The 23,584-nt window shown below is 56.1% G+C and overlaps 2 protein-coding genes across 3 annotated transcripts; both read left to right on the top strand.

Moving 5' to 3' along the window:
• Positions 1 to 5,279: 5,279 nt before the first annotated feature.
• CHKB (choline kinase beta) lies at positions 5,280 to 8,693 on the top strand. Its single transcript, XM_040233536.1, has 11 exons — positions 5,280 to 5,668; positions 5,841 to 5,949; positions 6,209 to 6,322; positions 6,513 to 6,646; positions 6,904 to 6,999; positions 7,199 to 7,257; positions 7,346 to 7,427; positions 7,556 to 7,664; positions 7,805 to 7,908; positions 8,166 to 8,247; positions 8,408 to 8,693. The coding sequence occupies exons 1-11, from the start codon at positions 5,445 to 5,447 to the stop codon at positions 8,480 to 8,482; spliced, it is 1,188 nt and encodes a 395-aa protein (XP_040089470.1). The 5' UTR covers positions 5,280 to 5,444; the 3' UTR covers positions 8,483 to 8,693.
• A 668-nt stretch (positions 8,694 to 9,361) lies between these two features.
• On the top strand, positions 9,362 to 17,739 carry CPT1B (carnitine palmitoyltransferase 1B). 2 transcript variants are annotated; one of them, XM_040233538.1, is made up of 19 exons: positions 9,395 to 9,634; positions 10,096 to 10,255; positions 10,591 to 10,730; positions 11,035 to 11,209; positions 11,423 to 11,524; positions 11,712 to 11,849; positions 11,947 to 12,024; positions 12,912 to 13,019; positions 13,093 to 13,177; positions 13,787 to 13,982; positions 14,263 to 14,448; positions 14,529 to 14,634; positions 14,724 to 14,840; positions 15,255 to 15,419; positions 15,496 to 15,630; positions 15,723 to 15,875; positions 16,368 to 16,481; positions 16,995 to 17,087; positions 17,216 to 17,739. In XM_040233538.1, exons 2-19 carry the CDS (start codon positions 10,115 to 10,117, stop codon positions 17,297 to 17,299), a joined length of 2,316 nt encoding a protein of 771 aa, XP_040089472.1. In that variant the 5' UTR covers positions 9,395 to 9,634; positions 10,096 to 10,114; the 3' UTR covers positions 17,300 to 17,739. The 2 variants fall into 2 exon arrangements, with proteins under 2 accessions (XP_040089471.1, XP_040089472.1); XM_040233537.1 differs by lacking the exon at positions 10,096 to 10,255 and having other exon boundaries at positions 9,362 to 9,634.
• Positions 17,740 to 23,584: the final 5,845 nt, after the last annotated feature.

The raw sequence follows: 23,584 nt of genomic DNA on the forward strand, positions 1-23,584 counted from the left end.
GGCAGAAAGTGAGGAGGAGCTGAAGAGCCTCTGGACGAAGGCGAGAGAGCAGAGTGAAAAAGCTGGCTTAAAGCTCAACATTCAAGAAACTAAGATCACCGCATCTGGTCCCATCACTTCATGGCAAATAGATGGGGAAACAATGGAAACAGTGACAGACTTTATTTTCTCGGGCTCCAAAATTACTTCAGATGGTGACTGCAGCCATGAAATTAAAAGACACTTGCTCCTTGGAAGAAAAGCTATGACAAACCTAGACAATGTATTAACAAAGTAGAGACATCACTTTACCAACAAAGGTCTGTATAGCCAAAGCTACGGTTTTTTCAGGAGTCATGCATGAATGTGAGAGTTGGACCATAAAGAAGGCTGGGCGGTGAAGAATTGATGCTTTCAAACTGTGGTGCTAGAGAAGAGTCTTGACAGTCCCTTGGACTGCAAGGAAAACAAACCGGTCTATCCCAAAGGAAATCAATCCTGAATATTCACTGGAAGGACTGATGCTGAAACTGAAGCTCCAATACTTTGGCCACCTGATGGGAAGAGTCAACTCATTGTAAAAGATTCTGATGCTAGGAAAGATCGAGGGCAGGAGGAGAAGGCGGAAGCGAGGATGAGATAGTTGGATGGCATCACTGACTCAGTGGACATGAGTCTGAGCAAACTCTGGGAGATAGTGAAGAAAAAGGGAAGTCTGATGTGCTATATACAGTTCATGGGGTTGCAAAGAGTTGGACATGACTTAGTGACTGAGATTCTTATATGTGAGATTATTATTACTTGAGAGTAGACAATGATGACCTAAAAAGGCATACTATAAAATCTAGAGAATACACATTAAAAATCACAGAGAGACTTGCCTGGTGGTCCAGTGATTAAGACTCCATGCTTCCAATGCAGGGGGCGTGGGTTTAGTCCTTAGTCAGGAAACTAAGATCCTGCATGCTGTGCGGCATGGCAAAAAATAATAATAATTAACAGAGATACAGCCAGTTAGCTGAGTGAAGATAAAATGGAATTTTGAAAAATACTTGTTTAATAAGAAAGCAAAAATAAGATAAACAGGGCTTTCTTGGTGAACAGTCAAAAATAAATAAATAAAATTATGTTTTTTAAAAAAGATTAAGGAGCCTTTTTTTTTTAAAAAAAATAAATAAAGCAAAGGCAAAAAAAAAAGAAAGATAAATAAAACAAAGATGGGACAAATATAAAACAAATAGCAAGATGGTAATTTTAAGACCAAGATGTTAATTTCATTAAATAGAAATCTTCTAAACTCTTAAGTTACAATGCAGAGACTGTTAGACTGTATAAAAAACGAGACCCAACTACTGGCTGTCTCAAGAAATGAACTCTAATATTAAAAACAAAAATAAGCTAAATGTAAAAGGCTGGAACAGAGGAGGAGAAACAAAGTTAGAACAGAAATCTTTTTGGAATTTTGCTTAATTTCTCTTTATGTTAGCTCATTGTTAGCAAATAGAAATAGTTTTTTTGTTTTTTTGTTTTTTTGTCATGCCACATGGCATGAATCTTAGTTCCCAGACCAGGGATCAAACCTGGGCCCTTGACAGTGAAAGCATGGAGTCCTAATCACTGGTCAACCAGGGTATTCCCTAAAAGTAACAGATTGTTTTATGTTGATTTTTTGCCCCACAATTTTACCATATTTATTATTTCTTTTTTCCCAGAAAATTTAAAAATATCCCATTTATTATCAGGAAGCTAAAGTTGAAACTTCTTATAGCTTCACAGAAATGTTTTCACTGAAATATATATTTCCCCATTTTCTTTTTATTGAGGTACACTGATTTATATGTATAAACCCCAGGTGTACAACATAGTGATTCATCATTTTAAAGTTTATACTCCATTGATAGTTATTATGAAATATTGTCTCTATTCCCTATGCTGTACAATATATCCTCGTAGATTATTTACTTTATACATAGATATAAAGAGGTAGATTGTACTTCTTAATCCCCTACCCATATCTTGTTCCTTCGTATCTATTATTCCTAATACTTTTGGTGGGGTCTTTGGGGTTTTCTATATGCAAAGTCATGTCATCTGCAAATAGTGGTAGTTTCACTTCTTCCTCTCCAAGCTGGATGCCTTTTATTTCTTTATCTTGCCTAACTGCTCTTGCCAGGTTTTCCAGTACTGCGTTGAATAAGAGTGGTGAGAGTGTGCATTTTTGTCTTGCTTCTGATTTTAGAGGTAACTTTCAATTTTTCTCCACTGATTATGATGTTAGCTATGGGCTCGTCCTGTTGCTGTTTAGTTGCTAAGTCGTATCTGACCCTTTCATGACCCCATGGACTGTAAGCCCTCCGGGTTCCACAGTCCATGGAAATTTTTAGGCAAGAAAACTGGAGTGGGTTGTTTTCTTCTCCAGGGATCTTCCCAACCCAGGGATCAAACCCATCACCACGTACGGCCCTTATTATGTTGAGGTACATTCCTTCTATGCTCACTTTATCTTTTTTAAACCATAAATGGGTGTTGAATCAAATCCTTTTCCTTCATCTATTGAGAAAATCATAAGGTTTTCATCCTTTGTTAATGTGGTATATCATATTGATTTGGGGATACTGAACCATCTTTGAATCCCTGGGATAAGTCCCACTTGATCATGGTGTATGGTCCTTTTAATGTATTGTATTTGGTTTGCTAGTGTTTTGTTGAGGATTTTTCAATCTGTGTTCATCAGACATGGTACCATGTGTGTGTGCTGTTATCTGGTTTTGTAATCTGGGTGATGCTGGCCTTAAAAATGAGTTATGAAGCATTCCCACCTCTTCAGTTTTCTAGAATAGTTTGAGATAAACAGGTATTAAATATGCTTTGGTCTCCATGCAGACCAACTCCTGATTGCCCCATTAAGTAGCAGCGACCCTATCTACTCTTAGTAATGGGGTCTATTCTCCCCTCCTTCTTTGCCTGCTGGTTCGCCAGCATGAGGAGATCAAAAGGACCTGGTGGCATCTGCAGATCCTGGCTCAGTGGAGGCGTCCTTCCCTGGAAGCAGAGGAAGTTCCCTTTGGAAGTGTTCCCTACCTGGGAACCAAGGGGTCTAACCCAGCAGAGCTTAATGTTACAGAGACAGAAGTCGCTAACTCTGCAAGTGGGCCACTGAGCATGACGGTGAGCAACAGCGAGCTCACCCCCCTGGGCTCTTGGGCCTGTGTCCCTGCTCCTGGATGCACACGCTGTATATACTGGGGCACTCAGTGTATGCACCCCAGATCCTCAAGGCACTGCCCTAGAGCTGGGACTTTACCTAAGGCTTTAAGAAGCCACTTCTTCTCCCCATCAGACTGGCTGCCTACAGCTAACACAGAGTGTTACACAAGTGGTGGCCCCAGGGCAGTTCGTGCTTGTGCTCTGTGGTGCTGCAGTCCATGGGGCTGCCAAGAGGGAGGCATGACTGAGTGGCTGAACAAGTGGCAACTCACACACTGTTGTCCGTTTTCACCGTAAAATGAGCTCCTTGTTCTTTTTAAGGGAAAACCTTTTTTAAGTGGAACTTTTTTGCTGTTGTTCAGTCGCTCAGACGTGTCCGACTCTCTGTGACCCCATGGACTGCAGCACGCCGGCCTTCCCTGTCCTTCACCATCTCCTGCAGTTTGCTCAAACTCAGGTTCATTCAGTCGATGATGCCATCCAACCATCTCATTCTCTGCCACCCCCTTCTCCTCTGGCCCTCAACCTTTCCCACCGTCAGGGTCTTTCCCAGCGAGTCAGCTCTTTGCATCAGGTGGCCAAAGTATTGGAACTTCAGCTTCAGCATCAGTCCTTCCAAAGAATATTCAGAGTTGATTTGTTTAGGACCAACTGGTTTGCTCTCCTTGCAATCCAAGGGACTCTCAACAGTCTTCTCCAACACCATAGTTCAAAAGCATCAATTCTTCGGTGCTCAAAACGCACTCAGCCTTCCTTATGGTCCAACGCTCACATCCATACATGTTGTTCTTGTTCAGTTACTTAACCCTGTCCAGCTCTTTGTGATCCCATGGACTGCTGCACGCCAGGCTTCTCTGTCCTTCACCATCTCCTGGAGCTTGCTCAGACTCATGAAGGGGAGGACAGAGGATGAGATGGTTGGATGGCATCACTGACTTGATGGACATGAGTTTGAGTAAGCTCCGGGGGTTGGTAGTGGACAAGGGAGCCTGGTGTGCTGCAGTCCATGGGGCTGCGAAGAACCGGACACGGCTGAGCGACTGTACTGAATCAGAGATAGGACCTTGGCTTTGCTACCGCACTGGCGTTAACAAAGGCCCTCACTACCTGGTCTGCTGACGCTGCTGCCAAGCCGCTTCAGGCGTGTCCGACTCTGTGGGACCCCACAGACGGCAGCCCACCAGGCTCCCCCGTCCCTGGGATTCTCCAGGCAAGAACACTGGAGTGGGCTGCCATTTCCTTCTCCAAGGCATGAAAGTGAAAAGTGAAAGTGAAGTCGCTCAGTCGCGTCCGGCTCTTCCCGACCCCCTGGACTGCAGCCCACCAGGCTCCTCCACCCATAGGATTTTCCAGGCAACAGTACTGCAGTGGGGTGCCGTTGCCTTCTCCGGCCTCCTCCGCTGCCTGGTCTAAAGCAAGGCTTCCCTACCTCATTCCTCTGCCACAATACATGCTGCTTGCTCCCTTCATAGTTCCTTTCACGATGTGTGATTGTCTTCTGTGTTGATATCTGCCTCCTCCCACTGCAGCTGGTATAGCTGCTCCGGAGGGCGGGGGTGTGTCCATCCTTACAGACTGCTGTTATCATACAGACTCAATCATATATACCATATACGCATATATGTCAATCATATATACATATATGTCAGCAATCATATAGATTGCTACAGTTCACGGGGTCGCAGATCGGACACTACCGAGCGACTGAACTGAACTTCCTTGCCCGACTGCCCCAGGGGCCAAATGTGTCCACCGAGGGGCCGCCGCCGCCCACGCTGCCCTGTGCGCCCCCAGACCCTGGCGAAGGCCCACCTTGCCTCACGGGAGCGTTCCCGGGTAGCCGCCCTGAAGAGTCCGACCGGCTCCTAGGACGCGCCACCGGCCTATGTGATTCGCCCACGTAACAGGCCAGGCGCCGAGGGCCCGACCGCTCATAACGCTTCTGATTGGCCCGCGCCATTTCCTGCTTCCGGGTTGCGGTCCAAACACGGCCCGCCTCTCGGCGGCCGGGCCAGGAGAGAGAGGCCATTGGCCGTCGCCCTGAGCAGGGGCGGGGCATAGCGTCGGAACGCGCGCCGGGACCATTGTCTCCTGGAGAGCCGAGTGGTGCCGCCGAGAGCCGAGCAGAACCAGGCAACCCGAGTGCGACCCGAGCCGCACAGGCTGGCCGGAAGCGGAGCCGAGCGCGGCCGGAAGGAGCCGAGCGCGCCCAAAGGGCCTGAGCGGCGACGGGGCGTTGGCCCGGCCGCGCCGGAGCCATGGCGGCCGAGGGGACCGATGTGGTCGGAGGAGGGCCTCTCGGAGGCTGCCTGACCAAGGACAGCTTGCTGCAGGCTAAGTGCCCCGACGCGGCCCCGAGCCGGCGGCGTGGCTCGGCGCGCTCACGAGACGCCGAGCGCCGCGCCTACCAGTGGTGCCGAGAGTACTTGGGCGGGGCCTGGCGCCAGGCGCGGCCGGAGGAGCTGAGGGTTGACCCAGTGAGGTGGGAGGTCAGGGGTCAGCCCCTCCTGTGCGCGCGCCGGGTCGGGCTCGGGCCCTGGGGACCCTCGGCGTTCCTGGGCCGGGGGCGGGCCGGGGGCGCGGGGCGCGGGGGCTGGACGCCCGGGCCGGTGGAGCGGACGGCAGGCTGAGCGCGCCCTGCTGTGGGTCTGCAGCGGAGGCCTCAGCAACCTGCTCTTCCGCTGCTCGCTGCCCGACCACCTGCCCAGCGTTGGCGAGGAGCCCCGGGAGGTGCTGCTGCGGCTGTACGGGGCCATCCTGCAGGTGAGGGGCGAGTGAGGGCCGCCGTGGCCCTGGGACCCCTCGCCCAAGTCTGGCAGGTGGTGTGGTCCCCACTGCGCAGTGGAGGGCACTAAAGTTCAGGGGTTGAGTATTTTGTCCATTATGATACCAATGCCCGCGCTCTGGAGGCCCCCCGGGCGGTGAGTCCCAGCTGTTGTGGGAGGAGCAAGTCGACCCTCGTGTGTGTTAGCGTCCCTTTGCCATTGGCCCTTTGTGACTGTGGCCCCTTCACTTCCTTCAGGGCGTGGACTCCTTGGTCCTTGAAAGTGTGATGTTCGCCATACTTGCAGAGCGGTCGCTGGGGCCCCAGCTCTACGGAGTCTTTCCAGAGGGCCGGCTGGAACAGTACATCCCAGTACGAGCCCGGCCCTGACCTACCCGAAGCACTTCCTTCCCCCCCAACCCCCTTCCCAGTGTCTGCCTTCACATCCCTCACCCCAGGTAGGGAATTTCCCCCAAGCCCTGACTCCACCCCACCTCCGTTCCCCCACCCTTCCCCCACCTGCCCCAGCCCCTTCACCACCCTGATAGGTTCCTGGGTGCAGAGCCGGCCACTGAAGACACATGAGCTTCGAGATCCAGTGTTATCTGCAGCCATTGCCACGAAGATGGCCAAGTTCCACGGCATGGAGATGCCTTTCACTAAGGAACCCCACTGGCTATTCGGGACCATGGAGCGGTGAGTCAGGAGCCTGCACATGACTGAAGCCCCAGGCTGCCAGTCACTCCTCTGGGCTGCGGCTGAAGGTATCTGATGCTCTGTCCTCCCCTCCAGTAGAGTGAAGCCAGTGTCCCGCTGTCTAACATGACCTCTTACAGAACAGGCTTCCAGAGATTGCCAGACAAGCCATTCAGTGACAGGACAGGCAGGACAGCCTGGCCGAGGGGAGAGGGGAGGGATAGTACACTGAGTGTATCCTGTTATCTGGGCTTTAGGTACTTAAAGCAGATCCAGGACCTGCCCCCTACCGGCCTTCCCCAGATGAACCTGCTGGAGATGTACAGCTTGAAGGACGAGATGGGCAACCTCAGGTGGGGGCAGACAGGACAGGGTAGGGGCAGGGGTCCGGGAGGGGGCTGGACAGAGAGCACAGGAGGTGTGGGGTGTGGGCACCTAGTGGGGTCCTCCCCAGGATTTGCTGAGGGCTAGAATCAAGGCGTAGCCCACAAAGATGCTTCTGACCCTCCTTTGTCACTCTGGCTCAGGACCCATGCCCCTGTTCCCCTATAGGAAGCTGCTAGACACTACTCCATCACCAGTGGTCTTTTGCCACAATGATATCCAAGAAGGTAAGAGAAGGCATCTGAGTCTCCCAGCCTCAGGTGAGGAGGGCCCAGAGGGCCCTGGAGTGACCAGAATCTCACCATTTTCCTCCAGGGAACATCTTACTGCTCTCAGAGCCTAAAAACACCGACAGCCTCATGCTGGTGGACTTCGAGTACAGCAGTTATAACTACAGGTGAGGGTGAGCAGATGGCCTCCCGTGGGCCTGTTCCTACAGTGCCCTAGAAAGGCTGACCAGGCCTTCATCTCTGCATCCCAGCTGCCCAGGGTATTTGGGGCTGAGTGTCCACTTTATTCCCTCAGGGGCTTTGACATTGGGAACCATTTTTGTGAATGGGTTTATGATTATACCCACGAGGAGTGGCCTTTCTACAAAGCCCAGCCTGCAAACTACCCCACTGAGGGACAGCAGGTATGTGGGCCAGAAGCCGGGGGAGCAGGACCTGGCCTGTACGGGAGAAGGAGGGTAAAGTCTGGGAGGAATGGTGAGGAAGGGTGTTCACTGGGAAATCCTCACCGGGCGTCCTCCTGACTCTTGTCTCTTGATCTCAGCTCCATTTCATTCGCCACTACCTGGCAGAGGTGAAGAAAGGTGAGGCCATCTCCCAAGAGGAGCAGAGGAACCTGGAAGCAGATTTGCTGGTGGAAGCTAATCGGTGAGGGGAGACGGGGCAGGGTAGAGCAGGAGGCAGAGGAAGGGTGGACGCCGGGCTGCGGGTGAGGTGTCAGGGCAGAGTGGCGGCAGGAAGCGGGGGTGAGGTCTGAGGCTGGCGGAGCACAGTGTGAGATGGGGAACAGTCAGGACCGGGTGGCTTAGGGTGACGGGGAGCAGTCAGAGCCTTGGGGCTCGGCCGTCCTGCTGGTGGGGTTCAGGCGGCGCCGGGTGTCCTCTGAACGCTCCTCCTGCCCTTAGGTATGCCCTGGCATCTCATTTCTTTTGGGGTCTCTGGTCCATTCTTCAGGCATCCATGTCCACTATAGAATTTGGTTACTTGGTAAGTAACCCAGGTACGTGCGGTAGATGTGGGGAGGGAGCGCGTCGGGGGCCTCCGGCCCTCTCGGACATCTGTGCGTAGTCAGGTGGCCATGGGCAGACTGAGGGGCTGGGGGGTGCTGCGCCCAAGCGTTCTCACCGTCTGGGAATTCTCTCCCTAGGAGTATGCGCAGTCTCGGTTCCAGTTCTACTTCCAGCAGAAGGGCCAGCTGACCAGCTTCCACCCCTCATCCTGACTCTGCCTCCAACTTCTGGCATTTCTCCTGGAGCCTCCAGGGCAGGACCTTGGGGGGAGGGGCACAGGGGAAGCCCTAGGGGGCTGGGCTGAGCCGCACTGAGAGTGGAGTTAAGGAGGCTGACCTCCCCCGGACCCCAGGTTCCCCCCGCAGGAAGTGGGCAGAAGCCCTGGCGTTGGCACCATAAGACAATAAACTGGCTGCATCGCTCACGTCCTGTCCTAGCCGTCCTTGGGTGTTGCAGAAAGCACCCACCAGGAGTTGCACACAGATTGACCAAGGGCCACTGCAAGGAGCCTCGCTTTCCCCTCCTGAGAAGCACAGATGGGGGGTGACCTGGGCTTGACGCTGGTCAGGGGCCGTTCTGCCTCTGCACCCCCCACCCCTGGCTGCAGCTTCAGTTCACTTCAGTCGCTCAGTCGTGTCCGACTCTCTGCGATCCCATGAATCGCAGCACGCCAGGCCTCCCTGTCCATCACCAACTCCCAGAGTTCACTCAGACTCACGTCCATCGAGTCCGTGATGCCATCCAGCCATCTCATCCTCTGTCGTCCCCTTTTCCTCCTGATCCCAATCCTTCCCAGCATCAGAGTCTTTTCCAATGAGTCAGCTCTTCGCATGAGGTGCCCAAAGTACTGGAGTTTCAGCTTTAGCATCATTCCTTCCAAAGAACACCCAGGGCTGATCTCCTTCAGCATGGACTGGTTGGATCTCCTTGCAGTCCAAGGGACTCTCAAGAGTCTTCCCCAAAACCACAGTTCAAAAGCATCCATTCTTCGGCACTCAGCCTTCTTCACAGTCCAACTCTCACATCCATACATGACCACTGGAAAAACAGGAGGCACAGCTGACACCCGATGACCTTTTCCCTACATTCAGCTATTTTTAGTTCAAATGCCGCCCTCCTCACGTGAGCCCCGTTGGGCACCCCCAGGCTCCCAGACCTTTGAGAGATCTTCAGCTTGCAGAAACCTGCTCCCCGTCCCCATTCCTGATTCTCATCGTGAGGCGGGGGTATCTGTTCTCAACCCAAATTTGGGAGTGGGTGTCAGGTTCCCGGCGAGGGCGGGACTTAGGTGGCCTGCCCTGAAGGACGTGCGGACACGGGCCAGAGCGACTGGCCGCACAATCGAACAGGAGCAAACCCTAGCTGTGAGTGGAGCTGCGGGCTAGCTCGGGCCGCCGACCGGGCCCAGGGCTCTGAGCTCGCGTAGGGGTGGGGGTGTGGGGGAAGGGGTGGGGGGAGGCTGGTGCCAAGGTCCCACGTGACACGGCTAGGGGTACGCACACCCCGCCTCACTTCACACCAGACCTACTCCGCTTCCGAGGCCACTCACCCCCACCCCGGAGGCCGCCCTTTGCTGTCCTCGGGGTTTCTGAACTTTTCAAGGCCTTGACCCCCTTGCCGACCACCGCACCATTGTGCGAAAGTTCTGAGGCGGTTGGCGAGGCTGAAGGACCGACCTGCCGCCAGGGGTTGGGGGAAACCAGGACACTACGCGGGGCTGGCCCCGGGAGGGAGGTGGGGGCGGGCCAGGAGCGCGGACCGTGGCGGGGGCGGAGCCTCGGCTCGGCGGCTGAGCCTGCCCACGCCCCCTCCTGCCGCCTCCCAGGTGCCAGGCACCCCCCAGGATGGCGGAAGCGCACCAGGCTGTGGCCTTCCAGTTCACTGTGACCCCAGAGGGGGTCGACTTCCAGCTCAGCCGGGAGGTGCTGAAACACATCTACCTGTCTGTGGTCAGGTCCTGGAAGAAACGCCTGATTCGCATCAAGGTGGGCGCGGGCGGCCCTGGCCTCTGTCTCCCAGCAGGTGCCGAGTCCAGCCTTCCAGGGAAGCAGAGGCCAGGTGTCAGCTGCTGCCCCTCGTCAAGGTCCTCCTCCCCTTCCTGGGCTGGCAGCTCTGCTGAGTGACAGGCTCCAGCCCTGCAGGGCCCAGAGGGGTGCTCGAGGCTGGGGGGGGGGACGGGAGCAGGAGGTGGTCCTGGGGCACAGCAATCAGGTGCTGCACGTGTGGGATTTGGAGGAGGAGTGAAAGCAGGCAAAGGCCTCACAGGTCTCCGCTCACCCAGCCCTTCCTGCTCTGTGAGCATGCCCGTTTCTGCCCGCAGAATGGCATCCTCAGGGGCGTGTACCCTGGCAGCCCCACCAGCTGGCTGGTCGTGGTTATGGCAACAGTGGGTTCCTCCTCCTACAATGTGGACATTTCCATGGGACTGGTCTATTATATCCAGAGATGGCTTCCTGAGGGGTAAGAAGTAAGGCCATGAGAGAGGGCCGGGTGGGCTCTGCGGCCGGGACTCCTGGGCCTGCAGGACGCTAGCCCCTGGAGGCCACAGGGCAGCCCTCTCTGGAGATGGCCGCCGGCTCGGTCCCTGCTTCTGGGAGTTCGTGTGCGAGGCTCTCAGGCGCTCAGATGTGAGTGCATCCAGGGAGTTTTTCCGCCTCTGGTGCCTACCCCAGATGGCTTTATCTACATCAGGGCTGCAGAATCAGAATTTCCCTGCAGCTGGCCTCAAGTGAAGCCCCTGCAGACCTCTCCTCTTCTCTGACAGACGTCCCTACCGGACGCCGTACACCCGGACCCTCTTCAGCATGGTCATCTTCTCCACGGGCGTCTGGGTGATGGGCGTCTTCTTCTTTCGCCAAACTCTGAAACTGCTTCTTTCCTACCACGGTTGGATGTTTGAGATGCACGGCCAGACCAGCCACTTGACCAGAGTCTGGGCTGTGAGTGGAAGCCGGTGGAGGGATCCAGGCATCTGGTTTGAGGCCGCAGGGCCTCACTTTGGGTTCTGAGCTGGAGGGGACAGCCAGGCAGGGCGCTGGTGCCCGGAGGGGCAGGTCTCGGCTCCGAGGGTCTGGGGCAGCCCCTCTAGCGTTTGCTACTTTCTGCTCTCTCCTGCAGCTGCCCCCCCAACACTCTCCACTCTGCGTCCTCAGGTCTGTGTCCGCCTTCTCTCTGGCCGACGGCCCATGCTCTACAGCTTCCAGACGTCTCTGCCCAAGCTGCCAGTGCCCAGCGTGCCAGCCACAGTTCATCGGGTAAGGGCCTGGGTCAGGCATCCCAGTGTGCAGGGCAGGCTGGACTCAAAGAACTCACTCAGACATGAGACTGCCACCTACAGAGAGTCAGCCTGAGAGGGAGCCGTGAGGCTGGGCTTGGAGGAAGGTCAGGACACAGGCGGCTCCTGCCACCTGGCCTCACACTGATGCTGACTTGCCTGGACAGTACCTAGAATCCGTGGAACACTTGTTGGATGAGGAACAATACTATCGAATGGAGACGCTGGCCAAGGAGTTCGAGGAGAAGACTGCCCCCAGGCTGCAGAAGTACCTGGTACTCAAGTCCTGGTGGGCAACCAACTACGTGAGTTCTACCTCCTAGGCTTACCCTCACCCTCCCTGTGTCCTGGCTGCTCACACCCCACCCTCTGCCCCAACTCTAACCTCCCATCCACCCCCAGGTGAGCGACTGGTGGGAGGAGTACGTCTACCTTCGGGGCAGGAACCCCCTCATGGTCAACAGCAACTACTATGTCATGGTAAGAGCTGGAGCCACACAGGCCGCTCTGTGTCCAGCTGTGTCCCCACTCTGGTCTCGGGGCAGAACCTGGAGGACAGCTCAGAGCTGCGGTGGTAGTTTCCGTGGGCAAGTGGAGGTTCTGGAGTGAGGCCTGACGCAGAGGGAAGATGGGGGTGCATGTCCTACAGCGGTCGTCAGGAGGCTGCTTGCAGGTGATGGAGATCCTAGGGATCCGGAGAACCGAGTCGACCCCGCAGCCTCATGCTGTCCCCCCAGGCTCCTCAGGCTCACTGCCCTTCCCAGCTCAGGCTCTGTCCCTTCCTTCCTTGTTCTCCCACTGGCTTCCCAGCCATGACTTCCCAGCTGTCCTGACAGCAGGGAACTTCCTTAAGTGCGTCTTAAGTAGATCCAGAGTTGCTTTTCTTAGGGCTCAGGTCCCTAACCTGCCGCTCCCTGCCCCATGGGAGCGGCCCTCATCCTGCTCCCAGGCCAAGGCTGCACAACCCACCGGGGGTGCCGCCCAACCACAGACCTGCTCGCCTTCTCTCCTTCTTCCAAAGCACATTTCAAGTAGGGTGCTGCCATTCCCCTCCTCCACAAAGCTATCTTTCTAGAAACCTATGTGCAGCTTGTCTAGGCCAGAGGTTTTAGGCTGTTCTGTGGTGGCAGAACCTCTTCCTCCAAGAAAAATAAACAAAATGTCAACAGCTCCAAAGGGTTTGGAAAAGCAACTCAGGTGGAAGCCAGGGCAGGGGGTGACATGACCAGCCCTGCGTTTCACCTCTGGGCCTTGGCCTCAGAGAGTGCGCAGGATGAACTGGGGAAAGGGGCCGAGACACCCCAGACAGAGGGCCCCCTGTGCCCACGCGCCACGGCCTCCCTGCAGGCTCTGCTGTCTCCCTGCAGGACCTCGTGCTTGTCAGGAACACAGACGTGCAGGCTGCCCGCCTGGGAAATGCTGTCCACGCCATGATCACGTATCGCCGTAAACTGGACCGTGAAGAGATCAAGCCTGTGAGTTGTGTTGGGGGTGCGGGCGTGACCGGAAGAGGGGCCGCGTCTGAGCCGTGCTGGGCCTTCCTCCCAGGTGATGGCACTGGGCCTCGTGCCCATGTGCTCCTACCAGATGGAGAGGATGTTCAACACCACTCGCATCCCGGGGAAGGACACAGGTACGGGGTCGCACCCGGGCGCCCGTGCCGGGGCATGGGTGCAGGCCCCTCCCTGCCAGCCATGGGCCCACCACGCCAGTACCCTGCTGCCGGCTGCTCCCTGAGCATCCTCAGCATCTTAGGGTCGTGAAACTGCGAAAGATAGTCAGTTTGTGGCCAATAGTAGACACCTACTGTTTACAGGCACGATGCTACTCCTGGGACCCTGAGAGGCCAGGATGGAGCCCCTCCTGCAGGGGCTCCCAGTGCAAGGGAAGAGTCTCCTGCACAAGAGCAACAGGAAGCCTAATGGAGCTCCTGCCTTGAGGAGCCTGTAGAGGAGGAAGGGCAGGCTTGCCCAGGGCCACCGGAGCAGCACCTGCATTTCTGGCTCTGGGACAGTCTGTGATTTCCTAGAGCTTGAGTCCTCTTCTGTGAAATGCCTCCTGGGACTGTGGTTGGCATTAAGTGAGAGACAGGGAAGCTCTGGCTTGATGCCCAAAGGTTGGGGGAAGGCAGGTCAAGCAGAGGTCCTCGTGGCCACCTGGTGTGGGGCTGGGGGCCTTCGGGGAGGTGTGTGGGGCGGGGGGGCCCTGCTTCTGCCTGAGTCCACCCTGGCCTCTGCCACAGACGTGCTCCAGCACCTCCCGGACAGCAGGCACGTGGCCGTCTACCACAAGGGTCGCTTTTTCAAGGTGTGGCTCTACGAAGGCTCCTGCCTGCTCAAGCCTCGGGACCTGGAGATGCAGTTCCAGAGAATCCTGGACGACCCTTCCCCACCCCAGCCCGGAGAGGAGAGACTGGCAGCCCTCACTGCAGGGGGAAGGTATTGGGGCCCAAGTTAGGGCACCAGGAGGAGAGGAGTTCGGTCCCACGTGCCACCCTGGAACTCAGGCAGGAGGCCTGACGGAGGGACGTAGGCCCAGTGTGCCCGGTGTTGACCAGGACCTGCCGTCGTCAGGAACACCGGTGGCAGCAACGGAGTCGCTGCTGTGACCTCTAACTGCTGCTGGCTGGATCGGGGTGTTCAGAGGCTGCAGACGCAGGTCCTGGGCAGGGCTCTCATCCTGCAGGGGGTCCCACTCACTCTGCCCTTGTGCCCTCAGAGTGGAGTGGGCGCAGGCACGCCAGGCCTTCTTCAGCTCTGGCAAGAACAAGGCTGCCCTGGATGCCATCGAGCGCGCTGCGTTCTTCGTGGCTCTGGATGAGGAGTCTCACCACTATGACCCAGAGGACGAGGCCAGCCTCAGCCTCTATGGCAAGGCCCTGTTGCACGGCAACTGCTACAACAGGTACCACGCCCCGGCTCCCCCGCACACGGGCCCTGGCGCTCCCCCTGCCTCCCCCCACTGCCCTTCTCCTCCCGCTGCAGGTGGTTCGACAAGTCCTTCACACTCATCTCTTTCAAGAACGGCCAGCTGGGACTCAACACAGAGCACGCGTGGGCAGACGCCCCTATCATAGGGCACCTCTGGGAGGTAACAGGCCCCGGGAGGGGCCCTGCAGTGCAGGCTTGGGGCGGGGTGGCAGGGCAAGGACAGCCTCTCAGCCTGACCTTCCCCTGCAGTTTGTCCTGGGCACCGACTCCTTCCATCTGGGCTACACAGAGACGGGGCACTGTCTGGGCAAACCCAACCCTGCGCTGCCCCCGCCTCAGCGACTCCAGTGGGACATTCCTGAGCAGGTGTGCGGGCCGAGAAGGGGCAGGGGTGGCTGTGTGAGAGTGACGAGGGCCTGAGATGCCTTGCAGGCCTCCCCTTTGTCCCAGCCCCACTCTCAGGGGAAAGGTCCGAGTGTCTCTTATGGTCCAGACCGACTCCAGGGAGAGCAGAGACCCCAGGACCGTCTGGGGGTTGGAGAAAAACGTGAGGTGTGAGCTCATGTCTGGGAAGCCACCTGTCAGTGCCCCCTCCCCTGCAGAGCCCAGCCCCGCCTCTGCGCTGACGCCCCCCGGCCTGTCTGTGGCGTCTCCTCCTGAGGACATCGAGGCCTGCCCAGCCTTGCCTTCCTCCGTTACTAACCCTCAGGCCTTCTGGACATGACCCTGGAGCCCTGCTGGAGAGCTCTGCCCCCAGCTGACCTCTCCGTGTATTGGCAGTGCCAGGCGGTCATCGAGAGTTCCTACCAGGTGGCCAAGGCTCTGGCAGACGACGTGGAGCTGTACTGCTTCCAGTTCCTGCCCTTTGGCAAAGGCCTCATCAAGAAGTGCCGGACCAGCCCTGACGCCTTCGTGCAGATCGCCCTGCAGCTGGCGCACTTCCGGGTAGGAGCCCCGGGCCTCCGAGCAGGCGGGGTGGCACCTGGGCCCACCCCAAGGTTCACCCTTCTGTGTTCCCCAGGACAAGGGCAAGTTCTGCCTGACCTATGAAGCCTCGATGACTAGAATGTTCCGCGAGGGCCGGACAGAGACCGTGCGCTCCTGCACCCGAGAGTCCACAGCATTTGTTCAGGCCATGGTGCAGGGGCACCGCCCGGTAAGCCCCCAAGGCCTCGTGCTGAGGCGACCGCTCGGCCTCTGTGGGTTTGGGGTCAGACCCACTCTTCACGGCCCTGTTTCTGCCCCCAGAACGAAGAGCTCCGGCGTCTGTTCCGGAAGGCTGCTGAGAAGCACCAGACTATGTACCGCCTGGCCATGACAGGGGCGGGCATTGACAGGCACCTCTTCTGCCTTTACGTGGTCTCCAAGTACCTGGGAGTCGAATCCCCTTTCCTGGCTGAGGTCAGTGTGGACGGGCGTGTCTGTCTGCAGGCCCGCTCTCGGTGGCTCTGCCTGCTCCACGCCCCACCCAGGCCCGCGGACTGGCCGCGAGCAGCAGCCTTCCCCTTGTCGAGTGGGTGTCGGCGTGAGGGGGGATGGACGGACCAACGTGGCATGTCAGGGCAGCAGCGCCCATGAGGGAAGTGCAGAGGCTCAGGGGGACGGGGGTGTCCGGGCGGAGGGAGCCTTCAGTGCCCAGCCAGCCACTGAGGCCGCGGCGTGGGATATGGAGGAACAGCTCAGGGTGCGGGTAGAGGCAGGGACGGGACAGGCAGGTCCTGTGATGGAGGGGTCTGTGTAGATGCTGTGACGGTGAGAGCAGACTGGGGACCAGGGCCGCAGTCGGGAAGGCCCTGCGTCCGCCCCTTCTGCGTCCTCAGCCAGGACAGGCGCTCAGGCACTACGTGTCCGCAGGTGTGCAGGGCGTCTGACTGCAGGGCTTCCCTGTCGCAGGTGCTCTCAGAACCCTGGCGCCTCTCCACTAGCCAGATCGCTCAATTCCAGATCCGCATGTTCGACCCAAACAAGTACCCCAAACACCTGGGCGCTGGCGGTGGCTTTGGCCCTGTAAGTGCCCTTGAAGGTGGGCAGGTGGGCGGGACCAGGGGACGGGCATGTCTTTGGAGAGTACAGGGCCTCAAGGGGGTCAGACCAGAGGCAAGAGCACAGGCCTGGACCTGCCTGGCATGGGAACACAATGGATGCCTGTCGACCTGTTGGGAGGAGAGTGGATGGGAGCTCACCCCTGCGGGAGTGACCCTGCCTGGAGCTGATGCGCCCTCTGAAGGGGGCTGACAGAGTCCAGCTCTCCCAGAGATTCACACAGGCTAGTTGGTCAGCAAACTGGCGACGCCGTGGAGAGAGGCGGTGCTCTTGAGCCTCCTCAGGGGACGCAAGGCCGTGGGTCCCCTGGTGGGGTCTGCAACCCTGGGGCACAGAGCTCCTCTGTTTTCCCACGGTTTCCTGGGGGTGGGCCCCTTCCTGTGAATCTTGTGGGCAGAGCAAGGCATAACATCAGCTTGGCTTTCAGATCTTCAAGGTCAGCTCACCTCTGCTTCTTTACCCTCCACGCTGCCCCAGGTGGCAGATGACGGCTACGGCGTTTCCTACATGATCGCAGGTGAGGACACCATCTTCTTCCACGTCTCCAGCAAGTTCTCCAGCTCAGAGACGGTGAGTCTGCCCTGCCGCTACTCCGCCTGAGGAGGGTCGGCCCAGGGCACGTCGGGAAGGGCCCTTGCTCCTGTGGCCAGGGGGCAGGGGCTCGCCTGGAGGTTGGTCTGAACTCTTGACTTCCACAGAATGCCCAGCGTTTTGGGAACCAGATCCGCCAAGCTCTGCTAGACATCGCCAATCTTTTCCAAGTTCCCAAGGCTGATGGCTAAGGGCTGGAGAGATGCCAGCTGCCCTTCTGTCCCCACAGAGTGGAGGAGGGGGCCTGTGGTCAGCCTTCAGGCACAGGGGTGGCAGCGCATAGGTGCCTAGGCTCCAAGAACATCTCCGGAAACAAGTGCTCCCCCAGCTGACACTGCTCCCTGAGGGCTCAGGTGGCAGAGGTAGGGCTGGAGGGAATCTTGATTTTTTTTCTTGCTAGATGCTAATAAAAATAAGGCTGTATGGTTCTGTTTTAGCCCTTAAGTACCTGTGGGTTTTTCTGGGGGTGGGGGACTAGGAGGCCCTTCCCTTGCTCTAGCTCAGGCCAGTGAGGTAGCCAGGGAAGGGCTAGGGCTGGAGACTGTGAGAGGCTTCTGACCTACTTTAAATACAGGTCTCTGCTGTCCACACCCACATATGCACTTGGAATAAATTCTTGCTTCAGAACCTCCCCCCGTTCCCTGGTGCCACTGTTTGTCTGCTGGAGCTAGGGCCCACCTGCCTCCTCTGCACCTCCCTGGGCAGGAGCACAGCTCTGTGGAAGCCTCGGCATAGGGAGGAGCTGCAGTCCCAGGCCTGAGTCTGGGTGCCAGGTGGTTGTGGAGGGGACACAGGATAATCTGGAGCAACAGGTATTCCTTCCTTCAGTCCAGCTTTTTATTAAAATAATATTACGAGTAAACAAAAAAATTAATATGAAAGTATAAGCGGGTACTCAGTTACCACTGCCACAAGCCTGAACAAATCTAGATCTCATTGCTCTGCTAGGTGCTGAGAACCAAACGTGCATTAGATACAGTCCTCGGCCTTCTCTTATTAGCCAGTGTCTACTGAGCAGCCACCGTCTACTTGGCTCTGTGTGGGAGATTCCATGGTGAACAAGGCACCACGTGCCCACGAGGATGTCACCACTCGGTGAGGCAGGCACAGATCCGGGGACACAGCGGCTGGCAGGGACACCAGGAGGCTTTTGAGTAATCCGTTTAGCAAGAACTTACTGAGCACTCAGTGTGCTAAGCACTGGGGCACAGCAGTAAGCAGAACTGGGAAAAATCCCTCCCTGTGGGGCTTCAGAGTCTAGTGAGGGAGAAAGGCAATAACCAAGAAGAATGAGCAAATTACATAGTAAGTCGGATGGTAATCAGTGCTAAGGAGAAAAATAAGTGAGGGGAAGGAACAAGGAAGGGATGGGTGGCAATTTCAGACAGAGCGGCAGAGCCAGGCCTTCCCGAGTGGGGCCATTTGACTCAAACCAGCAGGAGAGAAGGATGCAATCTATGTATATACCTGAGGGCAGAGTATTTCAGGCTAAGAGGGCGGCAAGAGTCAATGCTTCATGGTGGGAGGAGCCTGCTGGGGGAGAGGAACTGTCCCCGAGGCCTGTGGCTGGCGTTAGGTCAGGGGAGGGGCAGGCCAGGCTCTGGCTTCCTGTCATGATGTGGGAAGCCACTGGGGTTTGAGCAGAGGATGATATAATCGGTTGTAAATTTTAATGGGATCATTCTGGCTAACCAGAATAATATTAGAACAAAGTAGGGCACAATACTCTGGCCACCTGATGAGAAGAACTGACTCATGGGAAAAGACCCTGATGCTGGTAAAGATTGAAGAGGGGAGGAGAAGGGGACAACAGAGGATGAGATGGTTGGATGGCATCACCGACTCAATGGACATGAGTCTGAGCAAGCTCCAGGAGTTGGTGATGGACAGGGAGGCCTGCCGTGCTGCAGTCCATGAGGTCGCAGAGAGTGGGACACGACTGAGCGACTGAACTGAACTGAGGGCACAGTGAGGATAGAAGCAAGATCTAGCATCGAGCACTGCTCCAGGTGACGGTGGAGTTGGAAGAAACTATGGGGCTTAATCTAAGGGATGGAAAATCAAGAAACTAGGGAGCTGGCAAGGGTGGTTCACATTTTATTTGGGTGATTGGGTGATTAAAATTTTTAAGTGTTTGAATCTGGCATGATTGTAAGAAACGTTTGTGAAAATGCCTAAAAATCTTGAAAATATAAATTGAAAGGAGAGTTAGGCTCCTGATAATAGCTTTGAAGCTTGTCAGAACCCTGAGAGCATGAGATGATTCCCAGGACGGAGGGTCCTGAGCTCTTTTTTTTTTTTTTTCCACTTCTAATTTTGTATTGGGCTGAAGTCCACGGGGTCGCTAAGAGTCAGACATGACTGAGAGACTTCACTCTCACTTTTCACTTTCCGACATCGGAGAAGGAAATGGCAACCCACTCCAGCGTTCTTGCTTGGAGAATCCCAGGGACGGGGGAGCCTGGTGGGCTGCCGTCTATGGAGTCGCACAGAGTTGGACATGACTGAAGCGACTTAGCAGCAGCAGCAGCATAAGCAGTTAACAAACAACGCCGTGATAGTTCCGGGTGAACAGCAAAGGGACTCGGCCACGCGTGTACACACAGCCTCTTCTGAGTCTTGTGAGAAGCTCATAAAAATACAGCTGTGCTCACAAAATGGGACACTCCGTTACAGAGCTTTCTTGGGCTTCCAAAAGTACTTTCACAGACCGTTGCCTCTCAGGTGCCTGCGTGATCTACCCTGGGAAACTGTCTGGATTTGGTTGGCCTCTGGGAGACATCAGCTTGCCCAGCCCTGGGAAAACAAGCTGGCTTTTCATTAAGGTTAAATTCAGTCAAAGTTCTTTTATCTTATCTGTTTTTGGTTGAAATAAGAGAAGAAACCACAGTGCTAAACCAGGGTATAAACTTCCCGATAATTACCCACCAAATGCAAATCTGTATTAGTAACCCACAGATGTGCGAGTCTGCATTATTAGTTAAGGCTAGCAGCCACAACAGACAAAGCCGGAAATCTCAATGGCTTAGCCCAATAGTTTAATTTTTATTCAGTTGGCTGATAAGAAGACTCTGCTCCATACCATGATTCAAAAATGGACTGTTAGAGGTCCTACTTTCCTCAGGTAGCTCCCTAGTTGCCTTGGAAACCAACATCCCTCAGGTCCATGGAGGAGAGAGAAAGAGGGCTCACTCATAGGAGGCTTTTATGGACTTGGCCTGGTAGTGATACAGAGCATTTCTACCCATATCCCACTGGCCAGGACTCATACTGCAAGGGAGGCTGGGAAATGTAGTCTAGCTGTGTGCCCAGGCTATAAAGGAAACATTTGGTGAACAGTTAGCCAGTTTCAGATGCACAAGTGCATGGGCAGATAGATGTCTCTGGACTCCCTGGGAGTCCATCCTTCTTGGCATGGTCTTTACAGGGTGTTTCAGACACCCACCTCCACCTTCCAGGCCCTCACATTTCAGATCAACTGATTTCTAGTCTCTTACACTCCCCCACAAGAACCCTGAACCCCAACTTCACTCTTCATTTCTAAAGGAGGCAGGCACATCCACACCTTTGCCTTTACTGAACCTCCTGTCTGGAATCCTGTCCCCTTTCTCAGCCTGGTAAATTCCTTCCCTGCAGCTGTCTTCATTACCCCTCAGAGTTATTCCTGATTTTTGTTTTTCTGGGATGCTATAACAGAAATCAGCTCTAGAAAGTCTGAGGAAATGGTGGAGTGATTGGAACTGTGCAAGTGGCGCACAGGGAGGAAGGAACAGCCAGAGAAGCAGGTTAAGAAGGGGCAGGAACCTGGCAGCCTGCAAAGGGGATGTGGCCCAGACAGAGGACTCAAGAAAGAGACATGTCCTTATCTGTGCCCAGAACTGTCTGGCTCAACTCTAGACGTGTTTCCTACTCTGCTAAGGATCAGAATCCCTGAGAGTGGGTCGCAGGTTTGTCAGGGATCGCAAACAGAGTTCAAGGTATTCAAAACTGAAGGTGACAACCTCCTAAACTGCCTTCCCTGCCACTCTTCCCCATCTGAGCCAGGGGTCTCACTCTGCAGCTCCTCCGTCCCTTCTCTCTCCCACATGACCAAGCCTTGGCAAGTCAGTCTTCTCAATGGCTCGACTCTGTACTTCCCTCGACCATGACCACCCCTCCCCTGTGCCCACCTCCATCATCATGCACCCCAACAGCAACAGCTGCCCCATTTCTACTCTCCCTCCAGCAGCCAGAGAGACCCCTTCACCTTGCCACTCTTAAGCTTACACCCTCCTAAGGTGCCCATCAAACTCTATCTCCTTGGACTGACTTACAGGGGCCACAGTGATCTCTTTAGCCTCCTCTTGACCACAGCTTTATGTACAGCCCCTCTGGAATTGAGTAGCACTCTCACTTGGCCTTGCTTGGTGATCTGTGCTTTACTGCCTGGAGGCCAGGGTACCTGGCAGACCGTGGCTGGAACCGGTGCCCACACTTCCCAGATGGGACCTGAGCTGGGCCCCTGCCTCATCTCCTTGAGCCTCAGCACCCTCTTCTGTGAGGCAGTTGTAACAATGTTGGCAGCGCATGGTAGCTGTGAGAAAAAATGTTTGAGCATTCACTACTCACTCAATAGTGGTTACTAGCACTTGCTGTGCCAAGGGCCCTCCTGTATACTGGAGACACAGTGGTCAAGCACACTGCCCAGCGTCCTCAGATTTACCACCAGGAGCAAGGGGGGAAACACTCCCATCAGAACGGGGGTGTCCCCTTCTCGTCTGAGCTTTGCCGTGCCTCAACCGCAGCCACCCCTCAATCCACGCACGCCGCTCATTTGAAATGTACCCACTTGAGCGACCAGCCAGGGCAGCCCCTCCCCTTCCGCCCTCAGCGACCGGCCAATGAGACCTCAAGGCCAGGACTTGGGACCCGCCTCAGGCACTCATAGGCATGCGCCCGTAGCCCCGCCCCTTCCACTCCAGGAGACAGCCAATGAAAGCCAGAGGTCAGCTCCGGGGGCAGGTCTGGTAACGGAAAGGGGCGGGGCGTCACTCTGAGGCGCGGCCTCATGCCTCAGGCGTCAGAGGCGGGTAGCCGAACAGGACCCGAGCACAGGCAAGTGGGAGGTGAGAAAGGCCGGCCCGCCTGGGGGTCCTGTACTCCCCCTTGGTGCCGCAGCCCCCAGGCCACGGCGGCCCACGCGGTGCTCACCGTCTGACGCGGGGCCGAAGGTGTGGCAACTACCAGTCCTCACGCCGGCCTTCTCGCCCTGGGTCACCTCACCCTGTCTGCTCACCCGTGTCTCCTCAGCCTGGGTCTCTTCACCCGTCTCCTCGCGCCTCGCAGCCGGCCCCTCTCCGAGGCCTCCTCACCTAGGCCCGCCTCACCCGCACCTCCCGCACACCCTCACACTGCACACCCTGAATCCCACGCGCGTGAGCCGCTCACCCACGACCCCACGCCTGCACGCACATCACACAGCTCGAATCCCTCACATCTGCACACCAGGCGTGGTCCCCGGTCCCCAGGACCACCGCCCAGAGCACCACTCACACATTCTATGCCCATGCTGTTCACACCACCAACCCCCCCCCCCCACACACACACACCCCATAGAAACTCTCTAACCCAGGTGCCTCTCTCATCCTCTCACATTTCTCACTCCAGCAAGGCTCCCAGATTCCATTAAAGCTCTTCTTACTGGGCAAGACCCTCAGCCCACAAACAGGGCCCCAGGCCCCTGCCATTCTTATGCCTCTGAATTCCTCAGTCCCCAGGACCTGCATTCCCTATGCCTTCACACCCTAAGGGGAACCCGCTTTACCTCTGCCCACCTAAGCCCCATGGCTGGCTATTACCCTCATTCCCCTGGGCTTTGGCACTGGCCCAGGTCTTCTCTCCATCCTCAACCTGCTGTCATCCTAGACAACCTCCCAGAAAGGAATGCATGGACCTTAATCCCATGGTCTTCTTCTTCCACTTCAGCTCTTTTCCTGGATCTACTTTCCAGACCTTTCCCTCCTCTGAGATCCAAGCTTACTCTTCCCACAGGCTCCATCCTTCTAGCTGCCTCATGCTCTAGCCCCCAGTCTACCTGCCCCTTAACTCCATGTCCCTTGAAGCCTCTGCTTTGTATCCACCTCCAAGTTACACACTGGTTACTTGTGCCTCCACCACCCACACATTTCAACTCCCAGGCCAGTTACCCTTCATCCTGAGGATACTATGCAGCCATGTGATCCCAGTCATACTACCACTGCTTCTCTGCTGCATGTCTGTGTGCCTCTAGTGGGGCACACAGTTCTGCCAAACCTTCATCCTTCTCAAACCAAGAGAGTCTATTCTTGGGTGGGGGAACTTTTTTATTGCCATCCATAGGCAAGGTAGAAACTTCAGCTTTGAACATGGACTGCCTGGACACTTACCTACGACACTGCACCCTTGTCTCTTTACGCTCCCTTACCTTCATAGGTCAAGGCGACCCTTTTCCTGCCTGA

This window comes from Oryx dammah, unplaced genomic scaffold (genome assembly GCF_014754425.2).
Source record: "Oryx dammah isolate SB20612 unplaced genomic scaffold, SCBI_Odam_1.1 HiC_scaffold_29, whole genome shotgun sequence".
NCBI lineage: Eukaryota > Metazoa > Chordata > Mammalia > Artiodactyla > Bovidae > Oryx > Oryx dammah.